General features: G+C 43.1%; 2 protein-coding genes across 4 annotated transcripts in view; one reads left to right on the top strand and one right to left on the bottom strand.

The window, feature by feature from the left end:
• The window catches only part of GABRB3 (gamma-aminobutyric acid type A receptor subunit beta3), a 197,944-nt gene that overhangs the window by 33,761 nt on the left and 151,304 nt on the right, over positions 1-12,879 (top strand). The window lies entirely within an intron of this gene.
• Positions 1-12,879, bottom strand: part of GABRA5 (gamma-aminobutyric acid type A receptor subunit alpha5) — a 60,021-nt gene that overhangs the window by 41,669 nt on the left and 5,473 nt on the right. For all 3 annotated transcript variants that reach the window (XM_037377010.1, XM_037377009.1, XM_037377008.1), the window contains exons 4-6: positions 8,096-8,217; positions 6,170-6,237; positions 5,836-6,056 (exon numbers count right to left, since the gene is read on the bottom strand). In XM_037377010.1, coding sequence (XP_037232907.1) covers positions 5,836-6,056; positions 6,170-6,237; positions 8,096-8,217 — 411 coding nt within the window. The remainder of the gene's footprint in view (positions 1-5,835; positions 6,057-6,169; positions 6,238-8,095; positions 8,218-12,879) is intronic.

The following is a 12,879-nucleotide window of genomic DNA, read 5'->3' as shown; positions in this document are numbered from 1 at the left end:
TTCAGTCTAAGTGAAACGACTAGGGAGTTCATTGTAATGTCATCCTCCCCTGGTAATAAAAAAAGATAGCATAGCTGTAACAATTCTTCAGCATCTACCAGGTACTTTCAAAGCCCCCAGCTGCAGAAGGTAGGACCTGTTTGCAGATTTGGGAAAAATCAAGTCACCGACGCAGCTGTGCTTTCCTGGGTGTGCCTGGGGGGTACTGTCAGGGCACTGCTTCCCTCCGGTTTCTGCTCAGTCACCCCATCCTCGCCATGCACAGGTCAGGTTGGCCCTCCTGGTTTGTCCTTATAAAGTGGGGGGAACACAAGGCAACCTGGCAGAAATTGTACCAGATAACCCCAAGGGAAAGTTGGGTCTGCCTCTGTGCTAAGCGCAGACCTGGAACTAAAGTTGGACCTTTTGTAACTCCTCAAAGTTCAGGCAAACATCCCTCATCCAAGGATGGGCTGGATCTGGTTTGGGTTTTGTCTTTTAATCAATTCTGCCCTTGCTGTGCAAGTTCCCATCTCTGTGATGGAGATCTCTGCAGGGCTCTGCCCACTTTTATTGCCAGCAGAATAGGCTTTTGTCACGCACTCTACATAGGGACTATATTTGGGCAGGTTGTAATTGCCCATTTTGAATGTATTATACCACAGTCTCCTCTGATGTTTTCCTCTCACTGGGTAAATCCAGCCCTGGATTTTTCAAAACAACAAATCTTCGTTCCTTGAAGGACAGCTTTTGAGAAATGGGGCAATGTGCAATCAAAGCGGAGAGATGGGAACCAACAGGCTTGGTGTTGAAACACGAATCCTGCTGCTGTCCTCAGGGAAGGGCCCTTCACTTCATATATGCCTATTTTCTCTTGCTCTGTCAAAATCTGAATTGATGAAAAGCAGCTGAAAGTCCTTGCCACTGCAGTGGTTTTTCAACACTTGCGAGATTCAGCCCAATGTGAAGAAATTATTTTTTTTTTCCAGCTTCAGGCAGTTTGAAGCTTGAATATGAAAGAAAAGGCAGCAAGTGTAACGCTGGGGGAGGAAATGCGTATTTATATGGCTTGATAGCTCCTAATTAGTTTTGTAATATTTATACAATGCCCAAAAGCATTGACAGATCCCTTTCTGTAAATATAAATGGATGCATAAATGAAATCTTCCCTTTGAAATAAGAACAACGTATTCAAATTGAACATAAATGTTCCCGTCCAGACGGCTGGCTGACTGAAAACCAAGGGTTCATTTTAAAGCACAGTTTTGCTGGTCACTCCTTGCTCAGGGCCATGCAAGTAGACCCGCATCTGGGAAGGGCTCCCTTCTGGCAAAGTCGGCGCTTGAGAACCTACACATTTTTCATAGAAAAAATTCCCCTTAAAAACCCCAAGCGAACAAAACCTGGCTTTCCTGGTGGGAGCTTGAAAGCAGCACCCTTATCTTCCAGCCAACTGGTTTTATAATCCACAGCTCTACGGCCTTGAGTGGTTAGCTTGCTAATCCAGTGCTTCATAGAAGAGCAGACATCGTGCTCACACGCATCCAGGACGTGCGTGCACTTGCACACACCGCTGTAACCCTCGGTGCTAATGTAAGGAACAGTTATTTTCAGCCCAGAGCAGCCCGTGTACCACCAAGCAGCGTGGTCGTGCTGCCATCAAGTGGGTGCATTCCTGAATTGTGACTATCTTCCAGGAGCGGTAAAAAGAACGATTTCAGGGCTGTACTAAAAATTTTCTAGTTTCTTAACACCGTACTGACAAATATCTGCAATCTCCAGCTGATAAATTACGCATATGCAGATTAATGGGACAGATGTAACTGTAACCACTCTCAGGATCTCTGGCAACCTTCAGTTGCCATAATAATATGGGGAAAATCTGTTTATACAGTATCTCTTCAGATAAGTGACCATGTCACATGTGAAGTCTCACATTCTATCAGGTGCCTGGCAGTCCTAGTGGCAGCAAAAGGGTTTTGGGGTTCTTTCAAAATTACAGCGAGAATGGGGGCTCTAAGGAGCCTACCCCTTGTGATGACACAGAAAGATTCTTCAATATCTACAAGCTAATAGAAAATCATTAAGAAAAAGCCTATGAGCTGCTGGTGAAAATTTAATTTATAGTCCAAAAACTTAGCTCGAGTGAGCATTTTCTGCTTCATACAACTTCTGGCTTCTTTGCAGCTTTTTTTCTAGCATCCTACAGCAAAGTTTATCAAAGCTTCTGTCTTTACTGCCAGTTCCCACTGAGTGAAAAAAAAATGCAGCTCACTGAGACATGTTGGTTCTCTTCTTAGCCTGAAAATGTTGCTTAAATTACTGTCCCCATTTTTCAGAATAGTTTCATGGAATAAATGAATTTTATGCTTTTTACAACACCTATTTCTCAGATATGATAAACTAAATATCTATTAAGTTTTTAAAGAGAAAGAATAAAATGTTTGCCTCCATTCACCAAGCTATTTTCTATACAGATTAGTGAAATATGAAGCATATTTGCTAGTGCTTTTTTACCACAGCGCTCTTACTAAAAAAGAAATATTTAAAAGCGGGGATATGGACAATACTCCCCTCTAGGGGCAGAAACAGAATTTGCAACATTCAGTTCAGCAGCATACCATTTGTAATCCACATTAGCAAAATAAAATAAATAGGGCCTACGAAATCAAAGACAACCAGAATTATTAAGTTATTCCCTGCAGAGAATACTTCTGCCTATGACATCTGTCCAAAGAGCACGTTGTGTTCCTATATCCATGCAGAAGGGTTTTAATACTGCATGTATATAGAAGCCCATTTATCAGATTTCCCTAGCAACATATACCCCATTAACTTCTGACCCAGACAACGTATCATCAAATGCAAAATGCAAAGAATACATTTTTCTTCATAAGTAAACACATGCATCATGAAAACATATATACTGACAAGTGCTAAAGCTGGAAGTTTGCTCAGCTGATCGTACTGGGTGTATTTAGAAGTCAAGGAAGACGGAAGGTCAGCATCAGCTCGGCTGCTTTCCTCCTCTTCATTCAGGCAGCCAGATGCAAGGTTGAAAAAGCAATTCAGGCATCTCAGTCAATGACAGAGGGTCCAATCCTCCCCGCACAAAGTACTCCTACGTACAGTCTGGGAAGTTCGCAATTCCTCCTTGGAAACGAGGGGAATGCAGAGCTAACAGAGGGTTGTCTCCACATCCCCAGATCCTGAGAACCAAGTAAGCCTGATGGGAGCCACAGGAGATGGGGCTCAAGCCCTGGCTAAGTCCCAGTACCTTCAACCAGCGCATCACAGCTGAGACAAGCAGCTCTCCCGTCAAAGAGCCCAATGCAGCCTACCTTCTTACAGAAAGCCATCCTAGGTAGCACTGCTGAGCTGTTATCTTCACTGGGACATGCAAAGGCAGCTGGAAGGGCTGGCTGCATGACATAGCCATGGGATGGGATCCTCAAGCCACCTCATGGCAGAGTATCACTCACACTGCTGAAACGCCCATCACAAGAAACTGCTATCCCTAAAGTAGCACAGCTCCATGCATGCTACAAAAGTGGTCTCCTGACTTGTGTTTAAACTGAATAGCATAGACAGTCTTTTATTTTTAAAGTTATTACTTGCAATAGTGGAAGGCAAGCTATTTAAAAAGCTTTGCACTCCATTTCTTATCACATACACCATGGTTAGTGGGAATTTATTTCCACATACATGCACACCCACACACAATACTCTACCAAAAAAAAAAAATTATGTTGCATGTTTTTTAGGTTACACAAGCATTCTGTGTCTTTCTGTAGCCTACAAAAAACATCAATCCCAAAAAGCTTTCCCCCTGTCAAAACCAGGGGAAAAGAGACTGAGTGGGATGATGAGGAAGTCTGTGTCAAACCCAAATTTTTCTTCAGCTGTATATGCTGAGCAGAGCACTGTCTTTTCCTCAACACACCTATAGCCTGTGGCACCTAATGAGACAATACTCTGCCATGGTCACAGGGTAGGCACCTCCACAGTGCAAACTCAGATTCAGCAGTGAGCTCACCTTGGTCTTGCTCACCCAGGTCTCACTCTGCTACCTCAGATGGCTCAGCTCATTGCCTCATGAGTCAGTCCTTCGCTGCATTTATTTAACACTGCAAAACCCAATGCCTGCACAGAAATAGCATGCCAGCTGCGAATCTACCACATAACATAATGTTTTGCTTCAGGCTGTGAGCCTGATCTGGACTTACACAAGTAATTTATACAGATAATCAAGAATCGCTCCTGCAGCAGTCTTTGGAGTGGTACTAGTGTAGTCCTAGCAGCAGTGAGACTGGTTTCGAGGCTGGCATTGCAAATATTTTTGTGAAAATAAGTTTCTTTGACAGTTATTCTGACTTCTATTCATTTAAGTATGTATGTGTAACCTCACATTGTTTCAGTTTATTACTGCAGCGATCACTAACTTGGGGCTAGTATGAACAGCAATACAAATAGTAGAAGAGAAAATGAAGGGGGACGGGGTGTCCGTCTTTTAAACATGTTTTCTATAGCATCTAAGACTTTTTAGCATCTAGTGCAGTTACAACTGTGATGGTCTAAAGCTGTAAGTCCTTACATAAGGATATCTTACTTCTCCTCAATCTTTTTCCCTTTCAGAAGAAGGGATTTAAGGCTAGGGCCAAAAGAAATAAATAAGCAAACGAACAAACAAACCAACCCAGGTCAAAACCACCTGAAATAAAATTTGAGAAGGTCCAGGTGCTTGTGTATAAGCCCCAACAAGTCTTGATGACTGGGCCTTCAGAAGTGAACTTGGGGTTCATCCTCCTCAACGCGCAGCTGCAGGTGGCGGTGGGCTCTGCCCCGCAGGGCCAGCCCTGCAGCAGGATAGGTGCTGGTGGGAGCGCAGCTCCCCCCTCCCTTAGTTGGGGGCTGCCTGCTGAAAACATGGGCAATCTCAGCTTCACCTGACTTCAGGCTCCCAAGCACTTTGCTGGGTCTTGGGCACCACTCTGGGCTCATACATGAAAAGCTCAGAATAATACTTTGTTGCTTGGTAGGTTTTTCCTTTCATGTCTTTTTCAAGTGTTGTCCATATGACTACACTTTTGGAGAAAATCCTGTTGCAGATAGATGACAGTCTCAATTACTACAGGCTAATTACCTTTCATGAGAAAATTGCCATAAACCAATGTGGGATTTGGCCTGAGAAGATTTTCAGACAATCTTCTAACATCACTGATATATCTTATAACTAAGTTATGCAATGATGAAGCTTGACAGTATCCTCTAATCAGATGAGAAGCATGACCCTGAAGATCTGAGACACCAATTTGCTTCTCTGCCAATATAATGTGCCAGCTTTGTTTTCAGAGAAGTACTTGCTAAGCAGCTTCACAGTGCTGCTAGATTATTTTACTTATCCCTATGATTTGCCTTTTAGCACTATTACTGAAATTGAAAAAAAAAAATAATAACAACAGCTCCAACGGTTCAAGATGTACTGCCCCAGAACAAGATCTCAGTTTCTGGTCTTGGAGACAGTTCTCCTGCAATCAGCACTGCAGCTGCAAATACAAACAGTAAGAGAGAACAGATCTTCATATAAAAAAGCTGGACTGAATCATCAAATCTGTTGAGAATATGCCTTCCATTTAATCAAAGGAAATATTTAAGCACTAGCAGTATTCAGAAGCTACAGATTAATTGGTACTTGTAGTCAGCGATTATGTTTTCCATTTTTCTTGATATTCAAATCAATATGTGTGAAAGATTGTTTGCCCAGCTCTACTAGGAGTGGGGGAAGTGATGCTCCCCACAAGTGTTTGCAGAGCTAGTTGGGAATCAGCATCAAAAGAAATCGATTCCAGTTATTACCTCATGGTGTACAGCAGAGTGCCATCGTCCTCCAGGCGCAGAAGTTTGTTTGGGGTTGTCATGTTGTGAGCGATAGACTTCTTGCCATTGTGGAAAAAAGTGTCTGGGGTCCAAATCTTGCTGGCGAGCAGGTTGTTAAGAGGGAGGCGTTGCATAGGTCCTTTGAAGCGCAGCCTTTCATCTTTCCAGCTTTGTCGGAAAAAAACATCAATGGTATATTCCTGGCACAAAGAAACAGTCAAGGTATTGTAGGATCTGAATAGAAGCAATGGTTCCAAATATGACTTTAGCAAAGTAAATACAATGGAGTTGAAAGCCACATGCTTGAACTTACCATTTCTGTGTCTGACACAGGACCAAAACTGGTAACATAGATGTCTGTTTTCACCTGAGTTATTCTCTCTGTAATAAACATAGGCTCTGCATTAGTAATTGCTTTAAGATGCAAATACATGCTTGTGATGCATTCCTTTATTAACAATATCTGAATCACTCAAAAATCTCCAAAAGCCTGAAATTGAGAAGATGTTTGAGGAGGAATTTCATCCCTTATCAAATGCAGTTGTTGACCTTTGGGAACCCAGGCTCTCTTCTCATAATCAGTGGGAAATTACAGGCCCTTCAAGGGTGCAAGTCCTCTGACCAACAGGTTTTGATCATAAATCACAGAATGGTTGGTGTTGGAAGAGACCTTGAAGATCTAGTTCAAGCCCCCCTGCCATGGGCAGGGACACCTTCCACTAGACCAGGTTGCTCAAAGCCCCATCCAGCCTGGCCTTGGACACCTCCAGGGATGGGGCATCCACAGCTTCTCCGGGAAACCTGTTCCAGTGCCTCACCACCCTCACAGTGAAGAATTTCTTCCTAATATCTCATCAAAATGTACCCCCTTTCAGTTTAAAACCATTACATCTTATCACTGCACTCCCTGATAAAGAGTCCCTCCCAATCTTTCCTTGTAGCCCCCCTTTGGGTACTGGAAGGCTGCTATAGGGTCTCCCCAGAGCCTTCTCTTCTCCAAGCTGAACAACCCCAACTCTGTCAGCCTGTCTTCATAGGAGAGGTGCTCCAGCCCGTTGATCACCCTCGTGGCCCTCCTCCGGACCCGCTCGAGCAGGTCCATGTCTTTCATATGCTGGGGGCCCCAGAGCTGAACACAGTACTAATAAAAGAAGAGTACAGGGGGAGAATCACCTCCCTCGACCTGCTGGCCACACTGCTTTTGATGCAGTCCAGGATACGGCTGGCTTTCTGGGCTGCGAGCACACACTGACAGCACGTATTCGATACCTACTACAGGATGAGATAAAGTGTATCTTGGAAGGACCTATTCTCCTCCGCTGACTTGGGTGACCTGCCTGATTTCAGACATCTATGTTATAGATTTCCAGAGTCAGGTTGGGTGACCTGCCTGATTTCAGACATCTATGTTATAGATTTCCAGAGTCAGGTGAAATTAATTCTACCCTCAAGACTCCAAGTCGTTCTGGCATCTTTTTAAATCCAGTACTAATTTAATTTAAGGGCAGAAATTTCAGAAGTTTGTTACATAAGATACAAGCATCGAGCCCTATTTTCAAGCATATCTGTGTAAAGTGAGAGGAGAAGGAGAGAAAGGGATGAAAGCAATGTGTTGGTCTCACAAGAGGAAAGGGTGGGGGTAGCCAGATTAAAAAAGGGCCAGAAAGAAACATAACAGATGGTTTACACATGGGTAGAAGATGAGAGAAATCTGGGGGATAGAGAGCTGAAGGAGGGCTCAACAAGGTTAGGATGGCAAGCAACTATTCACATGTTACAGTTTTAAAATAGCTGCTGTAGAGGTTATCAAAATGACATATCAATACAGATTTGCTGTAGCTGTCTAAAAATGGATGGTTTGGAGATCTGTATTTAACACAGTTTTTTGTCATCGGCGTAATTTTATACATGCTGACCAGTGAGGGAATCTTGCAGCAACCTGCTAGCACCCTGTCTCGCTCACCTTAGGGAGTACCAGAAAGAAAAGAAACCCAAACTGCATTCAATTACAGAAAAAATGCATCACATGTGCTCTCCTAACCCAACCTCAGAGGACCTCGATGACTGAAAGAAGACTTTCAGTGACTTTTGTATTGTGCTCCGTTTACCAGGAGACAAATCTACTTCCTGAGCTTCATTTAGCTAACGAAACGCAACTCTGTTTTCAAGGCCCATGCAAAGGGCAGGTACCCATTTGGGAGGGCATAGCAGAATGGCCACAGCAAATGCGTTATCCTACCTCCCAGTCCTGGGCGCAGTCTGTTGTCGTAGCCGTCCAGCAGACCATCCAAAATCCTGGTGAATATAGTGATGTTATCATTGGCATCCTCTTTTCCTGATGCTGTTGGCATTTGCGAGAAGCTATTTTATGTAAACGGAAAGAAACACGTCAAAATTCATACCAGCCTCAAGGGGCTTCATTCTCAAGGGAACTTGGTGACAGAGCCTCCAAGCCTCTGCCCTCTCCTGCTGCTCCAGCTGAATGGCATAAGGAGCTGTGTTGATTTATTACTGCTATAAGCCATCATAAGCAGCTCTCCCCGGAGGAGAAGGACCTATGCCATGGAGGTACAGCCCTGGGGGTGCTGGTTGGGGGACACCTGAGCCCACTGACCCTCCTACCATATTGCACAGGGAGATCCCAGTTCCCTGTGCTGCCCTGGCCTGCGTCAGCCCCACTGCTATCCAAAGCTGGCATGTCTCTGCACCCTGCAGGGAGCAAGGTCAGCTCACAGGGCCAACAAAAGCTGTCCCTGGTTTTTCCCCTGGTTAGCTCTCCGGCCTGTGCGAACTGCGTCAGCTGGCAGGGGAGCTGCACGAGCAGCATGGGTTTGCCTGGGGACACTCTTTCAAGTCTGCCTGAAGGTACTCTTTAATCCTTACACGCCAAACAGCTTCTAATTTCCACAGTTTATGTAATTTATTGCCAGAACAAAGGCTAAGCAAATTCCCGTTGCATTCAAAAATCCCACCCCAGATCACTGGGGTATCTGAAAAAACATACTGCAGGATAGAAAACACTGTTCTTCATTCCTCGTCTTTATTTTGCATAATTAGTCCTCCCTTGTAGTATGCAAATAACAGCAAGGTGTAGTGAGCCCAATTTTGTATGTTTTGGGCCAGATTTGTTTTTATACTCAACTCTTTTTTTATTTCACCATTTTATCTGTGGCTCAGACCTAGGAAGCTGCTCACAGCTCATAGCACAACTATAACTTGCATTTTTAAGTCCATTTGATTTTCATTTAAAGATGCTTAGGAGAATCCCCTGCCTGCTAATGCCTTTGCTTACCTAAAGAACAGGCACATAAGTTTATCCATAAGCATGCTTCACCTGCAGCAAGCAATGAGCATCTCTTAAGACAGCAAGTTTGCTCACACTCAGTGCTTATTCAAGTTTCAGTCTCTGCTAAAATCACCAACAAATGCTCCAGCTGTGACAGGGCACACCACCCCGCTGGGAGCTGTACCTTGCCTCATGCACCCTTGCCAGCAGTCTGGAATCACTTACAGTCCAACAACCTGAACTTGATGTGAGCCAGTCACCCAGAGATAAAAAAATAACACACACATACACCCATGTTTATTTACTACCAGTCCCCAGGGAAATAAATCAGTAAATAAATAGAGAAACTCAAAGCATCCCTCTGAACAGCTTGCCTTGCAGAATGCTTGTAACATTTGCATTAGGCTTACCTAATGGAACAGGATTTACACAAAGACAGGCAAGGCACCTCAACCTGGTTTCACCTGCACAAGGTTTACACTAACAGAACCTCACTGACACCTGTGTAATGGCTCTGGAAGTTGCAGTGACCTGGCGTAGGATGAGCTGCTGATGGCCCCATACCACCACCCAGACATGGGAACTCCCAGTCCCATGCCTGTTCCCTTTAGAGCTTGTGTGCTTTAGCTGGAAAAGGAAAGGACTGTAAAGCCTCTTAGGGAAGAGGAGCAAGGCTGGCAGTGGGAGCATGTGTCTGATTTCCAGAAACACCAAAGCACTCGCAAATGCCTGGCTAGGGGTGCTCCCTGGGGCCTGAGTGCCTCTGGCACTGCTGAGACCCCATGCTGGAAAGCCCAGGGCTGCCAAGGAGCTCCCCTTCACTGCAGGCAGAGGCATAGCCACAAATTTCACCCATTTTTCAGGCCATCCCATCTCTCTGTGGTCAAAAGACCAACTTAATTCCATTTTCTGTGCTGTAACCACAGCCTCTAGTGAGTAACTGAGGCAGACAACGTTGCAGGTTCTTTTGACTACAAGGAAAGACAGTTAATACAGCAGGTGCAAAATTATTACAGAAACACTAGACTTCCTTGCACCCTAGACCGCTCAAGACGAAAGACTGTACACTTTTTTGTCAGTTGTAATCAAAGGAATTCACCACATAAAGGTGAATATTTGCAAGCAGCAGCCTAACGAATACAAACAGGAGACAGAAGTTACAAGGGTTCTTCATATGCAGCAACCAAAACTAATACTTTGGTAAAACCCTAGAATACTATTTTAAACTTTTCTCATTTATTTTAGCTTCTTTTTTTTTATAAGGAAATGATACTTATCATGCTGTCTGCCTGCTTCACCGTATCAATGTAGGAACCTGTTTTCATTTTCCAATGCATCTGACAAAGAAGCAGAGAGATCAAACTTCATTTCATTCCTACAAGTTTCATGAGAAGCAGTGACTAGACAAGGGGAGAGTGCTCTAAATTAGTGCCTCATTAAGTAAAAATGTGAGGTCAGCAGTCATCTATTCCCTCTGGCTCACTGACTAGGCCAGTCAGCACACATGTAGCTCAGAAACAGCCTCAGCAAAACCAGCCCACCTCTTCTCTGCTAATTAAGAGATACGGAGGAGACTTGCAGGGTGATTAGAAAAGATCCTAGGAGAACAGGACTGCAGAGGTAAGATGTAGGTGTTGCAATCGGAGATGGGAGCAAGGGATGCCAAATGCAGAGCCAGGATTATTGCAAAGGTACTGTGCAAGGGGCACAGGATACAAAGCTTCACTAGTTTCTCTGCTCTTGAAAATGCTTGTTATTTTTAGTGCTTATGGCTGAATTCAAAGCCAACCGAGCTCAGAGGGAAGATTTCTATTGATCTGTTTTTGTGAGGATGGGACAAAATATCCTTAGCTCTCGTCACTGCTCCTCTGAATCTAACAAGTGTAATGAATGCCACTCCCTTCTATCTCAGCTATGTACACCTTTCACAAGAGTAGTACACACACCACAAATACTGAAATACTTTTATATCTCCACAAGAAAAGCTGATTAATAGATGAAAAAGATGTAGAAACAACTAGGATGAAGACTCCTAAAAAGTCTGCTCTTCATCTGCAAAATTGCGATCCAATTTAGATTTGGCAGACTGTTTCACCCGAAAAAGAAGGCATCTGATGCTGAATTTCGGCAAAATGTCAGTATTATGTAAAGTTGCATTTGTAGATGGATTACTGTTTGCCGTTAGTGCAAATGTTACTTTTGCTTTCACAGAAGAGCGAGTGTTTAATTTCTATTTTTGAGATTGCTGGTGACATTCGTGTTCTGGGGTAAGTGCTGAGTTTGTCTTTTATGACATAAGACCTTTAAACTATACTTGCAAAGTTAAGTGCATTAGATACTATAGCTCTATGAATATAGAGAAAACGGGTGATACCCTAAATTAATTACTTCCACACAGCTAAAGTTTTTTTGTTTTCTTTTATCAACATTTTAGTAGGTTAGCACATTATTGCCTACCTGCAACCAAAAATGTTTTTATAGCAAACCTTTTCAGTTATTGATAAAAATAAACCTAGAAAAGAACCTTAGGAAAATGCTAAGAAAATTCTATGATAATTACATTTAAAACTCAATACTGAACATAAACTAAACCAACCAGGAATACTTCTCATCATATTTATTTAATATTGCAATTCCAGGGTGACTGAAAAAATCAGAAGCCACAGAAGGGGCCCATCAGTGTAAAATGCAATAACTTTCTAAAGATGCTCAGCTACCTCTTCTGATGAGTTAATTATTTATCATTTTAAACGTCACGGTCTTTTTTTGCCATCTAGTCAAAATCATGACAGGTACTATTGTAGCTTAGTTGTAATGAGAGGAAAACATATGGTAGATATTTCATGATTTTCCCAAATCCTTAAAAAAAAAATTTAAAAAAAATGGTGAGAGAGACTGGAAAAATAACTGAGGAGTAATTATTTTGCTGTTGAAAGTTGTGGGGTTTTTTTCTTTCTCTCTCTCAAGAGTAGAGTTTCCAGTAACTTGCTATAGTAGGATTGGAATTATACCAGAACTTAAGACAAATCAACAGTTTGTGCAAAAGACAGTGGTGAATACACTTGCACACTTTTGGATACTGCCAGCTGGCCAGACGTCAAAGGAAATAGATTTACTTTTCTAAGTCAATTTCTTGCCATCCCTTTCTTAGAGAACCTTGAGATCTAAAAATGCTGGTATTTTGTGAATTTGTGCAATGAAGACGCAATTCTTTCACATCAGATTAGAATAGAGGAGAGAACTGACTAAAACAATGAAACTTTAATGGTCTTTCCAGATCCTTAAAGAATAATTTAATTCTTTTAGTTAGCAAAAGCAGTATTTTACTGCCTTCTGGGAATGAGTAATTTGTGAGCAGTGCATTAAGTCTTTTTTTCATAGGACATCTTACCATCCTCACCCCCTTGCACCTTAATGCCCCTTTCAGTATCCTGAATTTCTCCTACAGTCATTAAACACCTCCCAGTAATCTCGGCTCCCCAGGTCACCGGCCTGCAGCTTCATGAGGCAACGTATGCCAGGGCTGGTCCTGCACCAGGCACGTGCTGGATGGCCTGCAGGTCCATGCCTGCTATTTGGCCAGCTGGCAGGCCAAGCGAAACAGAATTGCTGAAGCTGCAGCTTTCCGGTCAGCAGAGGGATTAACTGACGTCTGTCTGCCTCCTCCAAGCGGTCCTAGGTACCCACTTAGTTTTCCAATTATTAAAATCATCTAATGGCTTCAAAAAGCTATCTGG

This window comes from Falco rusticolus, chromosome 2, assembly GCF_015220075.1.
Source record: "Falco rusticolus isolate bFalRus1 chromosome 2, bFalRus1.pri, whole genome shotgun sequence".
In the NCBI taxonomy this organism is placed as follows: Eukaryota; Metazoa; Chordata; class Aves; order Falconiformes; family Falconidae; genus Falco; species Falco rusticolus.
The sequence above is the reverse complement of the archived record's forward strand: the minus strand, read 5'-3'. Positions and strand labels throughout refer to the sequence as shown.